General features: G+C 51.7%; 1 protein-coding gene across 2 annotated transcripts in view; it reads right to left on the bottom strand.

Annotated features, from left to right (window-relative positions):
- The window catches only part of PTPA (protein phosphatase 2 phosphatase activator), a 623109-nt gene that overhangs the window by 436588 nt on the left and 165859 nt on the right, over positions 1–20662 (bottom strand). For both annotated transcript variants that reach the window (XM_086924847.1, XM_086924848.1), the window contains exon 3: positions 15008–15094. In XM_086924847.1, the coding sequence (XP_086780973.1) occupies positions 15008–15094 (87 nt within the window). The remainder of the gene's footprint in view (positions 1–15007; positions 15095–20662) is intronic.

Below are 20662 nucleotides of genomic sequence, written 5' to 3' on the forward strand. Positions count from 1 at the left end.
AGGGTGGCAGTACTGCTGGTTCAACCCTTAGAATGACTTTCAGAGCCTCCTGGACGGCAGGGTGGCAGTACTGCTGCCTCAACCCTTAGAATGACTTTCAGAGCCTCCTGGAGGGCGGGGTGGCAGTACTGCTGGTTCAACCCTTAGAATGACTCTCAGAGCCTTGTGAAGGGTGGGGTGGCAGTACTGCTGGTTCAACCCTTAGAATGACTCTCAGAGCCTTGTGAAGGGCAGGGTGGCAGTACAGCTGGTTCAACCCTTAGAATGACTTTCAGAGCCTCGTGAAGGGCGGGGTGGCAGTACTGCTGGTTCAACCCTTAGAATGACTTTCAGAGCCTCCTGAAGGGCGGGGTGGCAGTACTGCTGGTTCAACCCTTAGAATGACTTTCAGAGCCTCCTGAAGGGCGGGGTGGCAGTACTGCTGGTTCAACCCTTAGAATGACTTTCAGAGCCTCCTGAAGGGCAGGGTGGCAGTACTGCTGGTTCAACCCTTAGAATGACTCTCAGAGCCTTGTGAAGGGCAGGGTGGCAGTACAGCTGGTTCAACCCTTAGAATGACTTTCAGAGCCTCGTGAAGGGCGGGGTGGCAGTACTGCTGGTTCAACCCTTAGAATGGCTTTCAGAGCCTCCTGAAGGGCAGGGTGGCAGTACAGCTGGTTCAACCCTTGGAATAACTTTCAAACCTCCTGAAGGGCAGGGTGGCAGTACAGCTGGTTCAACCCTTAGAATGACTTTCAGAGCCTCGTGAAGGGCGGGGTGGCAGTACTGCTGGTTCAACCCTTAGAATGACTTTCAGAGCCTCCTGAAGGGCAGGGTGGCAGTACTGCTGGCTCAACCCTTAGAATGACTTTCAGAGCCTCCTGGAGGGTAGGGTGGCAGTACAGCTGGTTCAACCCTCAGAATGACTTTCAGAGCCTCCTGGAGGGTAGGGTGGCAGTACTGCTGGCTCAACCCTTAGAATGACTTTCAGAGCCTCCTGAAGGGCAGGGTGGCAGTACTGAGGGCTCAACCCTTAGAATGACTTTCAGAGCCTCCTGAAGGGCAGGGTGGCAGTACTGAGGGCTCAACCCTTAGAATGACTTTCAGAGCCTCCTGAAGGGCAGGGTGGCAGTACTGCTGGTTCAACCCGTAGAATGACTTTCAGACCCTCCTGAAGGGCAGGGTGGCAGTACTGCTGGTTCAACCCGTAGAATGACTTTCAGAGCCTCCTGAAGGGCGGGGTGGCAGTACTGCGGGCTCAACCCTTAGAATGACTCTCGGAGGGCCTCGTGAAGGGCGGGGTGGCAGTACTGCGGGCTCAACCCTTAGAATGACTTTCAGACCCTCCTGAAGGGCAGGGTGGCAGTACTGCTGGCTCAACCCTTAGAATGACTCTGAGGGCCTCCTGAAGGGCAGGGTGTCAGTACTGCTGGTTCAACCCTTAGAATGACTCTCAGAGCCATGTGAAGGGCAGGGTGGCAGTACTGAGGGCTCAACCCTTAGAATGACTCTCAGAGCCTCCTGAAGGGTGGGGTGGCAGTACTGCGGGCTCAACCCTCAGAATGACTTTCAGAGCCTCCTGAAGGGTTGGGTGGCAGTACATCTGGCTCAACCCTCAGAATGACTTTCAGAGCCTCCTGGAGGGTAGGGTGGCAGTACTGCTGGTTCAACCCTTAGAATGACTTTCAGAGCCCCCTGAAGGGCAGGGTGGCAGTACTGCTGGTTCAACCCTTAGAATGACTTTCAGAGCCCCCTGAAGGGCAGGGTGGCAGTACTGCTGGTTCAACCCGTAGAATGACTTTCAGAGCCTCCTGAAGGGCAGGGTGGCAGTACTGCTGGTTCAACCCGTAGAATGACTTTCAGAGCCTCCTGAAGGGCAGGGTGGCAGTACAGCTGGTTCAATCCTTAGAATGACTTTCAGAGCCTCGTGAAGGGCGGGGTGGCAGTACTGCGGGCTCAACCCTTAGAATGACTTTCAGAGCGTCCTGAAGGACAGGGTGGCAGTACTGCTGGCTCAACCCTTAGAATGACTCTCGGAGGGCCTCGTGAAGGGCGGGGTGGCAGTACTGCGGGCTCAACCCTTAGAATGACTTTCAGAGCCTCCTGAAGGACAAGGTGGCAGTACTGCTGCCTCAACCCTTAGAATGACTTTCAGAGCCTTGTGAAGGGCAGGATGGCAGTACTGCTGGTTCAACCCTTAGAATGACTTTCAGACCCTCCTGAAGGGCAGGGTGGCAGTACTGCTGGCTCAAACCTTAGAATGACTCTGAGGGCCTCCTGAAGGGCAGGGTGGCAGTACTGCTGGTTCAACCCTTAGAATGACTTTCAGAGCCTCCTGGACGGCAGGGTGGCAGTACTGCTGCCTCAACCCTTAGAATGACTTTCAGAGCCTCCTGGAGGGCGGGGTGGCAGTACTGCTGGTTCAACCCTTAGAATGACTCTCAGAGCCTTGTGAAGGGTGGGGTGGCAGTACTGCTGGTTCAACCCTTAGAATGACTCTCAGAGCCTTGTGAAGGGCAGGGTGGCAGTACAGCTGGTTCAACCCTTAGAATGACTTTCAGAGCCTCGTGAAGGGCGGGGTGGCAGTACTGCTGGTTCAACCCTTAGAATGACTTTCAGAGCCTCCTGAAGGGCGGGGTGGCAGTACTGCTGGTTCAACCCTTAGAATGACTTTCAGAGCCTCCTGAAGGGCGGGGTGGCAGTACTGCTGGTTCAACCCTTAGAATGACTTTCAGAGCCTCCTGAAGGGCAGGGTGGCAGTACTGCTGGTTCAACCCTTAGAATGACTCTCAGAGCCTTGTGAAGGGCAGGGTGGCAGTACAGCTGGTTCAACCCTTAGAATGACTTTCAGAGCCTCGTGAAGGGCGGGGTGGCAGTACTGCTGGTTCAACCCTTAGAATGGCTTTCAGAGCCTCCTGAAGGGCAGGGTGGCAGTACAGCTGGTTCAACCCTTGGAATAACTTTCAAACCTCCTGAAGGGCAGGGTGGCAGTACAGCTGGTTCAACCCTTAGAATGACTTTCAGAGCCTCGTGAAGGGCGGGGTGGCAGTACTGCTGGTTCAACCCTTAGAATGACTTTCAGAGCCTCCTGAAGGGCAGGGTGGCAGTACTGCTGGCTCAACCCTTAGAATGACTTTCAGAGCCTCCTGGAGGGTAGGGTGGCAGTACAGCTGGTTCAACCCTCAGAATGACTTTCAGAGCCTCCTGGAGGGTAGGGTGGCAGTACTGCTGGCTCAACCCTTAGAATGACTTTCAGAGCCTCATGAAGGGCAGGGTGGCAGTACAGCTGGTTCAACCCTCAGAATGACTTTCAGAGCCTCCTGGAGGGTAGGGTGGCATCACTGCGGGCTCAACCCTTAGAATGACTCTCAGAGCCTTGTGAAGGGCAGGGTGGCAGTACTGAGGGCTCAACCCTTAGAATGACTCTCAGAGCCTTGTGAAGGGCAGGGTGGCAGTACTGAGGGCTCAACCCTTAGAATGACTTTCAGAGCCTCCTGAAGGGCAGGGTGGCAGTACTGCGGGCTCAACCCTTAGAATGACTCTCAGAGCCTTGTGAAGGGCAGGGTGGCAGTACTGAGGGCTCAACCCTTAGAATGACTTTCAGAGCCTCCTTAAGGGCAGGGTGGCAGTACTGCGGGCTAACCCTTAGAATGACTCTCAGAGCCTTTGAAGGGCAGGGTGGCAGTACTGAGGGCTCAACCCTTAGAATGACTTTCAGAGCCTCCTGAAGGGCAGGGTGGCAGTACAGCTGGTTCAACCCTTGGAATGACTTTCAGAGCCTCGTGAAGGGCGGGGTGGCAGTACAGCTGGTTCAACCCTTAGAATGACTTTCAGAGCCTCGTGAAGGGCGGGGTGGCAGTACTGCTGGTTCAACCCTTAGAATGACTTTCAGAGCCTCCGGAAGGGCGGGGTGGCAGTACTGCTGGTTCAACCCGTAGAATGACTTTCAGAGCCTCCAGAAGGGCGGGGTGGCAGTACTGCTGGTTCTCCCTTAGAATGACTTTCAGAGCCTCCTGAAGGGCGGGGTGGCAGTACTGAGGGCTCAACCCTTAGAATGACTTTCAGAGCCTCCAGAAGGGCAGGGTGTCAGTACTGCTGCCTCAACACTTAGAATGACTCTCAGAGCCTCCTGAAGGGCAGGGTGTCAGTACTGCTGCCTCAACCCTTAGAATGACTCTGAGCCTCCCGGAGGGCAGGGTGGCAGTACAGCTGCCTCAACCCTTAGAATGACTTTCAGAGCCCCCTGAAGGGCAGGGTGGCAGTACTGCTGGTACAACCCTTAGAATGACTCTCAGAGCCTCCTGAAGGGCAGGGTGGCAGTACTTCTGGTTCAACCCTTAGAATGACTTTCAGAGCCCCCTGAAGGGCAGGGTGGCAGTACTGAGGGCTCAACCCATAGAATAACTTTCAGACCCTCCTGAAGGGCAGGGTGGCAGTACAGCTGGCTCAACCCTTAGAATGACTCTCAGAGCCTCCTGAAGGGCAGGGTGGCAGTACTGTGGGCTCAACCCTTAGAATGACTTTCAGACCTCCTCCTGAAGGGCAGGGTGGCAGTACTGCTGGCTCAACCCTTAGAATGACTTTCAGAGCCTCCTGGAGGGTAGGGTGGCAGTACAGCTGGTTCAACCCTCAGAATGACTTTCAGAGCCTCCTGGAGGGTAGGGTGGCAGTACTGCTGGCTCAACCCTTAGAATGACTTTCAGAGCCTCATGAAGGGCAGGGTGGCAGTACAGCTGGTTCAACCCTCAGAATGACTTTCAGAGCCTCCTGGGGGGTAGGGTGGCAGTACTGCGGGCTCAACCCTTAGAATGACTCTCAGAGCCTTGTGAAGGTTAGGGTGGCAGTACTGAGGGCTCAACCCTTAGAATGACTCTCAGAGCCTTATGAAGGGCAGGGTGGCAGTACTGAGGGCTCAACCCTTAGAATGACTTTCAGAGCCTCCTGAAGGGCAGGGTGGCAGTACTGCGGGCTCAACCCTTAGAATGACTCTCAGAGCCTCCTGAAGGGCAGGGTGGCAGTACTGCTGGTTCAACCCTTAGGATGACTTTCAGAGCCTCGTGAAGGGCGGGGTGGCAGTACAGCTGGCTCAACCCTTAGAATGACTTTCAGAGCCTCCTGAAGGGCAGGGTGGCAGTACTGAGGGCTCAACCCTTAGAATGACTTTCAGAGCCTCCTGAAGGGCAGGGTGGCAGTACTGCGGGCTCTACCCTTAGAATGGCTTTCAGAGCCTCCTGAAGGGCAGGGTGGCAGTACTGCGGGCTCTACCCTTAGAATGACTTTCAGAGCCTCCTGAAGGGCAGGGTGGCAGTACTGAGGGCTCAACCCTTAGAATGACTTTCAGAGCCTCCTGAAGGGCAGGGTGGCAGTACTGAGGGCTCAACCCTTAGAATGACTTTCAGAGCCTCCTGAAGGGCAGGGTGGCAGTACTGAGGGCTCAACCCTTAGAATGACTTTCAGAGCCTCCTGAAGGGCAGGGTGGCAGTACTGCTGGTTCAACCCGTAGAATGACTTTCAGACCCTCCTGAAGGGCAGGGTGGCAGTACTGCTGGTTCAACCCGTAGAATGACTTTCAGAGCCTCCTGAAGGGCGGGGTGGCAGTACTGCGGGCTCAACCCTTAGAATGACTCTCGGAGGGCCTCGTGAAGGGCGGGGTGGCAGTACTGCGGGCTCAACCCTTAGAATGACTTTCAGACCCTCCTGAAGGGCAGGGTGGCAGTACTGCTGGCTCAACCCTTAGAATGACTCTGAGGGCCTCCTGAAGGGCAGGGTGTCAGTACTGCTGGTTCAACCCTTAGAATGACTCTCAGAGCCATGTGAAGGGCAGGGTGGCAGTACTGAGGGCTCAACCCTTAGAATGACTCTCAGAGCCTCCTGAAGGGTGGGGTGGCAGTACTGCGGGCTCAACCCTCAGAATGACTTTCAGAGCCTCCTGAAGGGTTGGGTGGCAGTACATCTGGCTCAACCCTCAGAATGACTTTCAGAGCCTCCTGGAGGGTAGGGTGGCAGTACTGCTGGTTCAACCCTTAGAATGACTTTCAGAGCCCCCTGAAGGGCAGGGTGGCAGTACTGCTGGTTCAACCCTTAGAATGACTTTCAGAGCCCCCTGAAGGGCAGGGTGGCAGTACTGCTGGTTCAACCCGTAGAATGACTTTCAGAGCCTCCTGAAGGGCAGGGTGGCAGTACTGCTGGTTCAACCCGTAGAATGACTTTCAGAGCCTCCTGAAGGGCAGGGTGGCAGTACAGCTGGTTCAATCCTTAGAATGACTTTCAGAGCCTCGTGAAGGGCGGGGTGGCAGTACTGCGGGCTCAACCCTTAGAATGACTCTCAGAGCCTTGTGAAGGGCAGGGTGGCAGTACTGAGGGCTCAACCCTTAGAATGACTTTCAGAGCCTCCTGAAGGGCAGGGTGGCAGTACTGCGGGCTCAACCCTTAGAATGACTCTCAGAGCCTTGTGAAGGGCAGGGTGGCAGTACTGAGGGCTCAACCCTTAGAATGACTTTCAGAGCCTCCTTAAGGGCAGGGTGGCAGTACTGCGGGCTAACCCTTAGAATGACTCTCAGAGCCTTTGAAGGGCAGGGTGGCAGTACTGCTGGCTCAACCCTTAGAATGACTCTCGGAGGGCCTCGTGAAGGGCGGGGTGGCAGTACTGCGGGCTCAACCCTTAGAATGACTTTCAGAGCCTCCTGAAGGACAAGGTGGCAGTACTGCTGCCTCAACCCTTAGAATGACTTTCAGAGCCTTGTGAAGGGCAGGATGGCAGTACTGCTGGTTCAACCCTTAGAATGACTTTAAGACCCTCCTGAAGGGCAGGGTGGCAGTACTGCTGGCTCAAACCTTAGAATGACTCTGAGGGCCTCCTGAAGGGCAGGGTGGCAGTACTGCTGGTTCAACCCTTAGAATGACTTTCAGAGCCTCCTGGACGGCAGGGTGGCAGTACTGCTGCCTCAACCCTTAGAATGACTTTCAGAGCCTCCTGGAGGGCGGGGTGGCAGTACTGCTGGTTCAACCCTTAGAATGACTCTCAGAGCCTTGTGAAGGGTGGGGTGGCAGTACTGCTGGTTCAACCCTTAGAATGACTCTCAGAGCCTTGTGAAGGGCAGGGTGGCAGTACAGCTGGTTCAACCCTTAGAATGACTTTCAGAGCCTCGTGAAGGGCGGGGTGGCAGTACTGCTGGTTCAACCCTTAGAATGACTTTCAGAGCCTCCTGAAGGGCGGGGTGGCAGTACTGCTGGTTCAACCCTTAGAATGACTTTCAGAGCCTCCTGAAGGGCGGGGTGGCAGTACTGCTGGTTCAACCCTTAGAATGACTTTCAGAGCCTCCTGAAGGGCAGGGTGGCAGTACTGCTGGTTCAACCCTTAGAATGACTCTCAGAGCCTTGTGAAGGGCAGGGTGGCAGTACAGCTGGTTCAACCCTTAGAATGACTTTCAGAGCCTCGTGAAGGGCGGGGTGGCAGTACTGCTGGTTCAACCCTTAGAATGGCTTTCAGAGCCTCCTGAAGGGCAGGGTGGCAGTACAGCTGGTTCAACCCTTGGAATAACTTTCAAACCTCCTGAAGGGCAGGGTGGCAGTACAGCTGGTTCAACCCTTAGAATGACTTTCAGAGCCTCGTGAAGGGCGGGGTGGCAGTACTGCTGGTTCAACCCTTAGAATGACTTTCAGAGCCTCCTGAAGGGCAGGGTGGCAGTACTGCTGGCTCAACCCTTAGAATGACTTTCAGAGCCTCCTGGAGGGTAGGGTGGCAGTACAGCTGGTTCAACCCTCAGAATGACTTTCAGAGCCTCCTGGAGGGTAGGGTGGCAGTACTGCTGGCTCAACCCTTAGAATGACTTTCAGAGCCTCATGAAGGGCAGGGTGGCAGTACAGCTGGTTCAACCCTCAGAATGACTTTCAGAGCCTCCTGGAGGGTAGGGTGGCATCACTGCGGGCTCAACCCTTAGAATGACTCTCAGAGCCTTGTGAAGGGCAGGGTGGCAATACTGAGGGCTCAACCCTTAGAATGACTCTCAGAGCCTTGTGAAGGGCAGGGTGGCAGTACTGAGGGCTCAACCCTTAGAATGACTTTCAGAGCCTCCTGAAGGGCAGGGTGGCAGTACTGCGGGCTCAACCCTTAGAATGACTCTCAGAGCCTTGTGAAGGGCAGGGTGGCAGTACTGAGGGCTCAACCCTTAGAATGACTTTCAGAGCCTCCTTAAGGGCAGGGTGGCAGTACTGCGGGCTAACCCTTAGAATGACTCTCAGAGCCTTTGAAGGGCAGGGTGGCAGTACTGAGGGCTCAACCCTTAGAATGACTTTCAGAGCCTCCTGAAGGGCAGGGTGGCAGTACAGCTGGTTCAACCCTTGGAATGACTTTCAGAGCCTCGTGAAGGGCGGGGTGGCAGTACAGCTGGTTCAACCCTTAGAATGACTTTCAGAGCCTCGTGAAGGGCGGGGTGGCAGTACTGCTGGTTCAACCCTTAGAATGACTTTCAGAGCCTCCGGAAGGGCGGGGTGGCAGTACTGCTGGTTCAACCCGTAGAATGACTTTCAGAGCCTCCAGAAGGGCGGGGTGGCAGTACTGCTGGTTCTCCCTTAGAATGACTTTCAGAGCCTCCTGAAGGGCGGGGTGGCAGTACTGAGGGCTCAACCCTTAGAATGACTTTCAGAGCCTCCAGAAGGGCAGGGTGTCAGTACTGCTGCCTCAACACTTAGAATGACTCTCAGAGCCTCCTGAAGGGCAGGGTGTCAGTACTGCTGCCTCAACCCTTAGAATGACTCTGAGCCTCCCGGAGGGCAGGGTGGCAGTACAGCTGCCTCAACCCTTAGAATGACTTTCAGAGCCCCCTGAAGGGCAGGGTGGCAGTACTGCTGGTACAACCCTTAGAATGACTCTCAGAGCCTCCTGAAGGGCAGGGTGGCAGTACTTCTGGTTCAACCCTTAGAATGACTTTCAGAGCCCCCTGAAGGGCAGGGTGGCAGTACTGAGGGCTCAACCCATAGAATAACTTTCAGACCCTCCTGAAGGGCAGGGTGGCAGTACAGCTGGCTCAACCCTTAGAATGACTCTCAGAGCCTCCTGAAGGGCAGGGTGGCAGTACTGTGGGCTCAACCCTTAGAATGACTTTCAGACCTCCTCCTGAAGGGCAGGGTGGCAGTACAGCTGGCTCAACCCTTAGAATGATTTCAGAGCCTCCTGAAGGGCAGGGTGGCAGTACTGCTGGTTCAACCCTTAGAATGATTTCAAAGCCTCCTGAAGGGCAGGGTGGCAGTACTGCTGGTTCAACCCTTAGAATGACTTTCAGAGCATCCTGAAGGGCAGGGTGGCAGTACTGTGGGCTCAACCCTTAGAATGACTTTCAGAGACCCTCCTGGAGGGCGGGGTGGCAGTACAGCTGGTTCAACCCTTAGAATGACTTTCAGAGCCTCCTGAAGGGCAGGGTGGCAGTACTGCTGGTTCAACCCTTAGAATGACTTTCAGAGCCCCCTGAAGGGCAGGGTGGCAGTACTGCTGGTTAAACCTTAGAATGACCTTCAGAGCCTCGTGAGGGGCGGGGTGGCAGTACTGCGGGCTCAACACTTAGAATGACTTTCAGAGCCTCCTGAAGGGCGGGGTGGCAGTACTGCTGGTTCAACCCTTAGAATGACTTTCAGACCCTCCTGAAGGGCAGGGTGGCAGTACTGCTGGTTCAACCCTTAGAATGACTTTCAGAGCCACCTGAAGGGCAGGGTGGCAGTACTGCTGGTTCAACCCGGAGAATGACTTTCAGAGCCTCCTGAAGGGCAGAGTGGCAGTACTGAGGGCTCAACCCTTAGAATGACTTTCAGAGACCCTCCTGGAGGGCGGGGTGGCAGTACAGCTGGTTCAACCCTTAGAATGACTTTCAGAGCCTCCTGAAGGGCAGGGTGGCAGTACTGCGGGCTCAACCCTTAGAATAACTTTCAGAGACCCTCCTGGAGGGCGGGGTGGCAGTACAGCTGGATCAACCCGTAGAATGACTTTCAGAGCCTCCTGAAGGGCAGGGTGGCATTCATGAGGGCTCAACCCTTAGAATGACTTTCAGAGCCTCATGAAGGGCGGGGTGGCAGTACTGCTGGCTCAACCCTTAGAATGACTTTCAGAGCCTCCTGAAGGGCGGGTGGCAGTACTGCTGGTTCAACCCTTAGAATGTCTTTCAGAGCCTCCTGAAGGGCAGGGTGGCAGTACTGCGGGCTCAACCCTTAGAATGACTTTCAGAGCCTCCTGAAGGGCAGGGTGGCAGTACAGCTGGTTCAACCCTTAGAATGACTTTCAGAGCCTCCTGAAGGGCAGGGTGGCAGTACTGCGGGCTCAACCCTTAGAATGACTTTCAGAGACCCTCCTGGAGGGCGGGGTGGCAGTACAGCTGGTTCAACCCGTAGAATGACTTTCAGAGCCTCCTGGAGGGCAGGGTGGCAGTAGTGCTGGTTCAACCCTTGGAATGACTTTCAGAGCCTCCTGAAGGGCGGGGTGGCAGTACTGCTGGCTCAACCCTTAGAATGACTTTCAGAGCCTCCTGGAGGGCAGGGTGGCAGTAGTGCTGGCTCAACCCTTGGAATGACTTTCAGAGCCTCCTGAAGGGCGGGGTGGCAGTACTGCTGGCTCAACCCTTAGAATGACTTTCAGAGCCTCAAGAAGGGCGGGGTGGCAGTACTGCGGGCTCAACCCTTAGAATGACTTTCAGAGCCCCCTGAAGGGCAGGGTGGCAGTACTGCGGGTTCAACCCTTAGAATGACTTTGAGCCTCCTGAAGGGCAGGGTGGCAGTACTGAGGGCTCAACCCTTAGAATGACTTTCAGAGACCCTCCTGGAGGGCGGGGTGGCAGTACAGCTGGTTCAACCCTTAGAATGACTTTCAGAGCCTCATGAAGGGCGGGGTGGCAGTACTGCTGGCTCAACCCTTAGAATGATTTCAGAGCCTCCTGAAGGGCAGGGTGGCAGTACTGCTGGCTCAATCCTTAGAATGATTTCAGAGCCTCCTGAAGGGCAGGGTGGCAGTACTGCTGGTTCAACCCTTAGAATGACTTTCAGAGCCTCCTGAAGGGCAGGGTGGCAGTACTGTGGGCTCAACCCTTAGAATGACTTTCAGAGACCCTCCTGGAGGGCGGGGTGGCAGTACAGCTGGTTCAACCCTTAGAATGACTTTCAGAGCCTCCTGAAGGGCAGGGTGGCAGTACTGTGGGCTCAACCCTTAGAATGACTTTCAGAGCCCCCTGAAGGGCAGGGTGGCAGTACTGCTGGTTAAACCTTAGAATGACCTTCAGAGCCTCGTGAGGGGCGGGGTGGCAGTACTGCGGGCTCAACACTTAGAATGACTTTCAGAGCCTCCTGAAGGGCGGGGTGGCAGTACTGCTGGTTCAACCCTTAGAATGACTTTTAGACCCTCCTGAAGGGCAGGGTGGCAGTACTGCTGGTTCAACCCTTAGAATGACTTTAAGAGCCACCTGAAGGGCAGGGTGGCAGTACTGCTGGTTCAACCCGGAGAATGACTTTCAGAGCCTCCTGAAGGGCAGAGTGGCAGTACTGAGGGCTCAACCCTTAGAATGACTTTCAGAGACCCTCCTGGAGGGCGGGGTGGCAGTACAGCTGGTTCAACCCTTAGAATGACTTTCAGAGCCTCCTGAAGGGCAGGGTGGCAGTACTGCGGGCTCAACCCTTAGAATAACTTTTAGAGACCCTCCTGGAGGGCGGGGTGGCAGTACAGCTGGATCCACCAGTAGAATGACTTTCAGAGCCTCCTGAAGGGCAGGGTGGCATTAATGAGGGCTCAACCCTTAGAATGACTTTCAGAGCCTCATGAAGGGCGGGGTGGCAGTACTGCTGGCTCAACCCTTAGAATGACTTTCAGAGCCTCCTGAAGGGCGGGTGGCAGTACTGCTGGTTCAACCCTTAGAATGTCTTTCAGAGCCTCCTGAAGGGCAGGGTGGCAGTACTGCGGGCTCAACCCTTAGAATGACTTTCAGAGCCTCCTGAAGGGCAGGGTGGCAGTACAGCTGGTTCAACCCTTAGAATGACTTTCAGAGCCTCCTGAAGGGCAGGGTGGCAGTACTGCGGGCTCAACCCTTAGAATGACTTTCAGAGACCCTCCTGGAGGGCGGGGTGGCAGTACAGCTGGTTCAACCCGTAGAATGACTTTCAGAGCCTCCTGGAGGGCAGGGTGGCAGTAGTGCTGGTTCAACCCTTGGAATGACTTTCAGAGCCTCCTGAAGGGCGGGGTGGCAGTACTGCTGGCTCAACCCTTAGAATGACTTTCAGAGCCTCCTGGAGGGCAGGGTGGCAGTACAGCTGTCTCAACCCTTAGAATGACTCTCAGAGCCTCCTGAAGGGCAGGGTGGCAGTACTGCTGGTTCAACCCTTAGAATGACTCTCAGAGCCTCCTGAAGGGCAGGGTGGCAGTACTGCTGGTTCAACCCTTAGAATAACTTTCAGAGCCTCCTGAAGGGCGGGGTGGCAGTACTGCTGTCTCAACCCTTAGAATGACTTTCAGAGCCTCCTGAAGGGCAGGGTGGCAGTACTGCTGGCTCAACCCTTAGAATGACTTTCAGAGCCTCCTGAAGGGTAGGGTGGCAGTACAGCTGGTTCTTCCTTAGAATGACTTTTAGAGCCTCATGAAGGGCGGGGTGGCAGTACTGCAGGCTCAACCCTTAGAATGACTTTCAGAGCCCCCTGAAGGGCAAGGTGGCAGTACAGCTGATTCAACCCTTAGAATGACTTTCAGAGCCTCCTGAAGGGCAGGGTGGCAGTACAGCTGGTTCAACCCTTGGAATGACTTTCAGAGCCTCGGGAAGGGCGGGTTGGCAGTACTGCGGGCTCAACCCTTAGAATAACTTTCAGACCTTCCTGAAGGGCAGGGTGGCAGTACTGAGGGCTCAACCCTTAGAATGACTTTCAGAGCCTCGTGAAGGGCGGGGTGGCAGTACAGCTGGTTCAACCCTTAGAATGACTTTCAGAGCCTCCGGAAGGGCGGGGTGGCAGTACTGCTGGTTCTCCCTTAGAATGACTTTCAGAGCCTCCTGAAGGGCGGGGTGGCAGTACTGAGGGCTCAACCCTTAGAATGACTTTCAGAGCCTCCTGAAGGGCAGGGTGTCAGTACTGCTGCCTCAACCCTTAGAATGACTCCCAGAGCCTCCTGAAGGGCAGGGTGTCAGTACTGCTGCCTCAACCCTTAGAATGACTCTCAGAGCCTCCTGAAGGGCAGGGTGTCAGTACTGCTGCCTTAACCCTTAGAATGACTCTCAGAGCCTCCTGAAGGGCGGGGTGGCAGTACTGAGGGCTCAACCCTTAGAATGACTTTCAGAGCCTCCTGAAGGGCAGGGTGGCATTACTGAGCGCTCAACCCTTAGAATGACTTTCAGAGCCTCCTGAAGGGCGGGGTGGCAGTACTGAGGGCTCAACCCTTAGAATGACTTTCAGAGCCTCCTGACGGGCGGGGTGGCAGTACTGAGGGCTCAACCCTTAGAATGACTTTCAGAGTCTCCTGAAGGGCAGGGTGGCAGTACTGCTGGTTCAACCCGTAGAATGACTTTCAGAGCCTCCTGAAGGGCAGGGTGGCAGTACTGCTGGTTCAACCCTTCGAATGACTTTCAGAGCCTCCTGAAGGGCAGGGTGGCAGTACTGCTGCCTCAACCCTTAGAAGGACTCTCAGAGCCTCCTGAAGGGCAGGGTGGCAGTACTGCTGGTTCAACCCTTAGAATGGCTTTCAGAGCCCCCTGAAGGGCAGGGTGGCAGTACTGAGGTCTCAACCCATAGAATGACTTTCAGAGCCTCGTGAAGGGTAGGGTGGCAGTACTGCTGGTTCAACCCTTAGAGTGACTTTCAGAGCCTCCTGAAGGGCAGGGTGGCAGTACTGCTGGCTCAACCCTTAGAATGACTTTCAGAGCCTCCTGAAGGGCAGGGTGGCAGTACAGCTGGCTCAACCCTTAGAATGACACTCAGAGGCTCCTGAAGGGCAGGGTGGCAGTACTGCTGGTTCAACCCTTAGAATAACTTTCAGAGCCTCCTGAAGGGCGGGGTGGCAGTACTGCTGGTTCAACCCTTAGAATGACTTTCAGACCTCCTCCTGAAGGGCAGGGTGGCAGTACTGCTGGTTCAACCCTTAGAATGACTTTAAGAGACCCTCCTGGAGGGCGGGGTGGCAGTACAGCTGGTTCAACCCTTAGAATGACTTTCAGAGCCTCGTGAAGGGTAGGGTGGCAGTACTGCTGGTTCAACCCTTAGAATGACTTTCAGAGCCCCCTGAAGGGCAGGGTGGCAGTACTGCTGGTTAAACCCTTAGAATGACCTTCAGAGCCTCGTGAAGGGCGGGGTGGCAGTACTGCTGGCTCAACCCTTAGAATGACTTTCAGAGCCTCCTGAAGGGCAGGGTGGCAGTACTGCGGGCTCAACCCTTAGAATGACTCTCAGAGGCTTGTGAAGGGCAGGGTGGCAGTACTGAGGCCTCAACCCTTAGAATGACTTTCAGAGCCTCCTGGAGGGTAGGGTGGCAGTACTGCTGGCTCAACCCTTGGAATGACTTTCAGAGCCTCCTGAAGGGCAGGGTGGCAGTACAGCTGGTTCAACCCTTAGAATGACTTTCAGAGCCTCCTCCTGAAGGGCAGGGTGGCAGTACTGCGGGCTCAACTCTTACAATGACTTTCAGAGCCCCCTGAAGGGCAGGGTAGCAGTACTGCTGGCTCAACCCTTAGAATGACTTTCAGAGCCTCATGAAGGGCGGGGTGGCAGTACTGCGGGCTCAACCCTTAGAATGACTCTCGGAGGGCCTCGTGAAGGGCAGGGTGGCAGTACTGCGGGCTCAACCCTTACAATGACTTTCAAAGTTATGTTTCAGTGCCCCTACTAGCACTCCCCGAGGACGACACTGGGCTGCCGATAATGTTCCCAAGGATGATACCCCACTCATCATGTAGCCTAGAATAGTCTATACACAGTTTACACCCAATTCCCAAGGTAATGCTGGCTATGTTCACCATTTGTCTATGAACAGGGGAGGTTGACAGTGTGGTCCCCAGCCCTCCACCCATCACCTGCAACCTACCTCTGAGACTTTGTATTCACAGGTCATCTTCTTGCCCTTGACCGCTTCGTTCAGGGAAAGGATGAAGCCAATGTACTCTGCGTAAGCCTGTGAAGAGAAACGGGTCCACAAGTTAGCTCAGAGACCAGCCTTCTCAATACCACACATAAGCCAAGACACGGCTTACACCAATGTCTAACTAACTTAACTCTACAACATGCATACCAAAACAGAACTAGTACAACACTGGGAAGGTACAAATGAAGCAGTAACTAAAGACACAAGCTCAGGTCGACGTATGCATGTGGAGTTAGTTATTGCTTTATTTCTGCACGACTTACAAATAATTGGTGCATTGATAACGTGGAAAACGGGTCTGCTCTAAACGCTTCTGGTCTTGATGTATATTCAATAGTTTCATCAGCAGCCTGCATGCAAAGCTCGTCTACCAATTGAAATTTCTAAATATTTTGTTTCGGAGTGATGAAGCCACGGGGAAGTAAGAATACACATATACAAATCGGTGAGGCAGCAAGAGAGTGTAGTGCCAAGAAAGATTCCTTCAGGGGTTGCGGATTTTAAAGTAGTGACTGCAGGAATGGGTACTGCACCACTTCCGACAAGGCCTCTCGAGACTGAAGAATGATCCTGAGAAGCAAAAAAGAGTCAGCTATTTCAGCAGTCAATTCTGGATCCTAGCAGAAAGCTAATCAACCTAACAGACACTGCTGGAAAGAAGCAATAAGTTCGCATTTAGGGGACCCGGCCTAGTAGTCTGGACTCAACAGGCCAGAAAAAAGATGGGCTAAAATGCAGCCTGGAGTAATCACTTGTGGCAGAGATGAAGTCAAGAATGTCACTGATTATCTTTTTAGGTCTTGCGTCTGCATTGCAGTGCGCAGCGAGAGATCTCTTGAGGGGGTTAGAAAACTGAGCTAGGAATAGCTTGTGTGTGTGCGATTCATTTTGGGCCACGCTATTGGCCTTTACGTGCGTTTTTTAACGAAAGACTGCAATAGGCCAAAGGCAGGCACATTGCTCCGCCCATGGCCTATTGGTGTCTATTACGCGCACCGCCGGTCAGGTGGTTTTAATTATCATGCCCAGACAAGTGCGTGATAATTGAAAGCAATTGGCTCGCAGTGGCGCGCGCGCGAGCACCACTCGCGGGCTTTCTTTTTGTATACATTTCCCAGGGAAGCAACTAAATGAAAGAAGGAAAGAGGTGGGCTGCTCGCGCATACCACTCGTTCGAAAATGCCTCAGCAGTCACAGGCGGCTCGGGCCAATTCTCACATCCATTAAACCCACTCAAAAAAAAAAATTCTCTTGAAATGTAACTTTTTGTGGCTAAGTGACTTTTACTTGCAAATAATATGGGTAAAAACACTGTATGCGTGCTTTCTGTCAAGGAATGTCTGTGTTAAACTGGTAAGAACTATGTTACAGTTATTGATTACAATTTACAGACACGTCAGGTCTGTGCATACTCATTTTCGTATCGATACGTAAATGGCTTATGTGTATAGTTAATAGTTGAAAAACAACCCTCTTAAGTTTGAACTAATTACACGTGTGTCCAGCATAGGTCTAGCAGTGCTGTAGACATGTCAGATTTAGGATAAATACAGTTTATTTAAATGAATGCAATTTAGAAGTATTTTATGTAAATCTAATGTATATGGATTCTCTAAATAAAAAACATCTGAGATGCTTCAGCCCTTCTGTACCTATGTTGCACATCCTTGACTTAGTAAATCACTTCTGCTACAACCTGAAGGTTACCAGGCAACGGCCTGTGTAAATCCCCAGTTGCAGCTGACTGAGAAACACTGATTTCTGATTTACGCACTTATTGCGAAAACCTAGTTACCTAGTGCCCCAATGCCCTTTAACGTTTTCCTTTTGTGTTTACACTCAAGTATCTTATATGTCATCTATGTACTCTGAAGTCCTGGTTCTATTGTAACGCGTTCTGACAACTTCAGGTAAAGTACGTGCGATCTAAAAGCGCATAAATAATAAATAAATAAATGCCTACTAACTGTTGTGCACTCTACTGGCTTTGCTCTATTGGATGTTACGCTCGCTCCCACACTGTGTTCTCGCTGCTTGTGCTGTACTATCGTTCCAGCTTAACGGTTAGTTTGCAGCCCTTCGCCTTCGATCACGACTGGTACTGCCCAACACGTCCTCATCACGCCAATTTTTGCTCACGCACAGCCCCCCTACCATCGTCCTCACTAAGCACAACCCCAAAGAACGGTTGTAATTTCCCAACTGTGTCACATACCCTAGTGCGAGCAAACCCATGCACTCCCTCTCCAAATATGAGCACACCGCCACCCGTGCCCTTTGGAGCAAACAACTGCATGTGCACTCGATGCACCCCAAATGTATAGAGTTGCTACTGACTAGCTGTCATCAATGCAAGTAACTTATGAAAAACTCTTTTGTTCCCTTTTCTGGATTTCCTCCTGTTTATCCCTACAGGCTTTTGCATTCCAATCGCTCAGGCAAAGCACTTTATTGTAGTCCTGAAGATGATCCCACTGTATCAATGGAGATAGGGATCGAAACGTTCGTCGACTGTTTGTACAGTACTGCTCCGTTTATGATTTGTATTCCCTGTTGCAGTTACTGTGGGTTGAGCTTACTTAAGTTTTTATTGTATTGTAAGCCACCCTCTTCTACATTTTTGTTTGCCTGTTATTGTCCTTTCTCACTGCTTTCCCTCTATGTATTGTTCTCCCTTGACTCGGTACAGGCTTGTGCCCAGTTATTAATGTGTGACTTGCTTCACTTTATCTCATGTATGACCTCATCAAAATGTTCTAAATAAATACTTCTTTATCTGGCTGGACACTGAAGAAGAAAAATACACAGTCCTTCATTTAAGCCTGTGCTAATCTTTTTCTCAAAGCATCATTAAAGCCTAAGACCTTTGTTAAACTATAATAAGTGCTATCGTTGCTGCATGTGTATTTGCGGTGCCCACGCGGCCTCATCTTAGCGGTCACTCTACATGTATTGTACAGCCTTGCAAGACCCGCATGGGCCATCTGCAGGGACTCCCTGGGGGCTCATTGATCTACTATAGCAATGGAAACTGTAAGACCCTCAGTGACTGAGTAGGTTCACCACATTTTACTGACGGTTGGTCGTTTGGGGTAAGTTTTCACCTCTTAGACTCCCAAGTGCAGTGATCAGAACTTCTACTGAGATTGTCCTCATATCGGGCTTGACTGCATGATGTAATGGAGGCGCTACATGTATGTAATGGTCATATGATGGAAGTGCTGTAAACAGCCTGTGTTATGGTGAAAATAAAAAAAAACAATTTAAAATAAAAAGGTTACTGGGCAACTGCGGGTCACCAATCACGCACTGATTGAATCCTAGCCGTTTAGCAACGTACAGCATTCTGGTCCTTGTAGTAGGTTTTCCTTTCAATTAATTCACTTGATTCCGATCAATTAACCGTGCAGACTAAACTACCACCATTCTATGTAACTCATACCCATGACCGTGCATGCTCACTACAGCTACTAGACTGTTCCTACAATCCTTTCCCTTTTATGTCAAATTCAACTTCCAACCTTTTCCTTACCTTCTAGCTTACTCCTTCCCTTACCGAGGGACTATACTGCACATACCCGTACACTGGCCAAAACAGTTGCCTGCTTACCTCTGACTTTTATGTACCACCTATGGGTTCTAGAAGTAATGACATTCTAACCCACCTTGCCTAAAATTCTCATATGTGGCGCTCCTCCCACCCAGCAATTTATTTCCGTTCCCCACCTGCGTGGCTTAAGTATTTATGTCAAACATGCTCCTCACTTTGCGCCATGTTGACCTTGAGATAATAAATGTTACTTCTTTTCAACCACAGTGTGCAAAGCTCTGACAACCCTCCTGTTTTTGTCATCACTGTATAAACTATAAATAAACACATTATATCACATTAGAATGTTTTGGAAAGGGAAGGTTTGGGACTGGAGCATTCAGATGCATGGATTTTAGGAACCCAGGAGAAAATAGTCTTTTCCCCATTTGATGGAATCTGGCTTCCCCTAGTGGTCATTTGTAGTGTTCTCTGCATTGGCATGAATGTAGCACCATCCATGGGGACGATGGGCATATAGTGACAGGGCACTGCTGCATTAGGGGGTACTCCAAGGAAAGCAATACTCCCAAAGTGGCTTCTACACAGATCTCACGTTATCCCAGGTCTGGAATTCATAAATGGAAACTCAGAATTGCACAAAGAGGAATGCAGAGAACCAACAGGACAGGCTTAAGTACTCACACATTACGTCGTCCACCTTCTAGCAGAGGCATGTGTAAGACCAGCAATGAAGACAAGCCTGCATTATTTCATGTCTGGGAATACATACACGCTGCTGTGGGTTGCCTGCTTGGCACATGTAAAGCACATGTGTCCAATCTGGTTCCAGGAAGATCAGCAGAATGCCCGATTTTCCGGTTTCCATGTAAAACACTCTTACACGCAATTCCGCTCCTTCGAACTCATTTACATAGTGGTTGAGCCGATGGAAAGCCTTGCATTGGCATTTGTATGTTGGGGGCAAGGCCAGTGACATTTGGTTGGGTGATGAAAACAGGAAATTATGTGAGTTACAAGTAGCCCAGGAGATTATAATCATATAATACATTTCATGTCCTTTTAATATTAAGATCTGTTGCTAACAAAATGTAATATGTGTTGGAGAAAGATCAGTGTCAATGCATATTCAGTGCTTGTTTACCTCGAGGACGCCCCCTTTAGCTTTTGCTTCTCAACGCTACGCTTTGGTTTAATAGAACGGGTTTAATTTATTGGCTTTCATGGAACGCGACGAAGGACTTAGTCTTCTCAGAACACTTTAGAAAAGATTGGTTCTGACATACGGACGAATTCACTAGCAGTTTTAGAACAAGCATGTGCAATGCAATAGGTCTCGCATTACTGAATGTTTGAGCTATTGGTGTTGCATTATTATTAGCAATGCCAATAGCTCAAACTTTAATAATGAGAGACCTATTGCATAGCAAATGCTTGTTAGAGCCTGTCTTTGACAGCAGAGTTCACAAACAGACCTACTTCTAATAATATTCATGGAGTGGGATTTGGATCCGTCCCCTTTCCATCCTTGGCTTCATTCAATCAGCCTGTTTGAGTCAGTGGCTTCAGACTTTTTGATTAGGTGAAGTTATGACCTTTCAACTAATGTTGGCTGTTAGAGTGTATTCTTCCACCTCCTCGAGAGCTTGCACTGAAATCCCTGAGGAACTATTTTAAAGCTACAGCTCTTTTTGGACACTCCTGATGGTGCCCTTCTGGGTGTCTCCATCTTAGGCCCCAGCACTGCATGACTTGGATCGTTGAATCTGAATCATCTATTGGCTCTGCAAATACTTGTTGCTATTGTCAAGGCAGATACATTGAGGCAGCTTTGGTTTGACACAACAAAAACAAAAAACAAGCATTGGAAATGCAATAGGGCTCGCATTAGGAAAGTTTGAGCTATTGGTCTTATAAATGATTTTTTTTTTATTTATGTGTTTTTTTTTAAATAGCTAAATTAATAGCTTTGTCATTTACAATGCCAATAGTTATAACTTTCGCAAATGTGACACCTATAGCATTTGTAATGCAACATGTTTTGTATT

Source organism: Lissotriton vulgaris, chromosome 5 (genome assembly GCF_964263255.1).
Source record: "Lissotriton vulgaris chromosome 5, aLisVul1.2, whole genome shotgun sequence".
NCBI lineage: Eukaryota > Metazoa > Chordata > Amphibia > Caudata > Salamandridae > Lissotriton > Lissotriton vulgaris.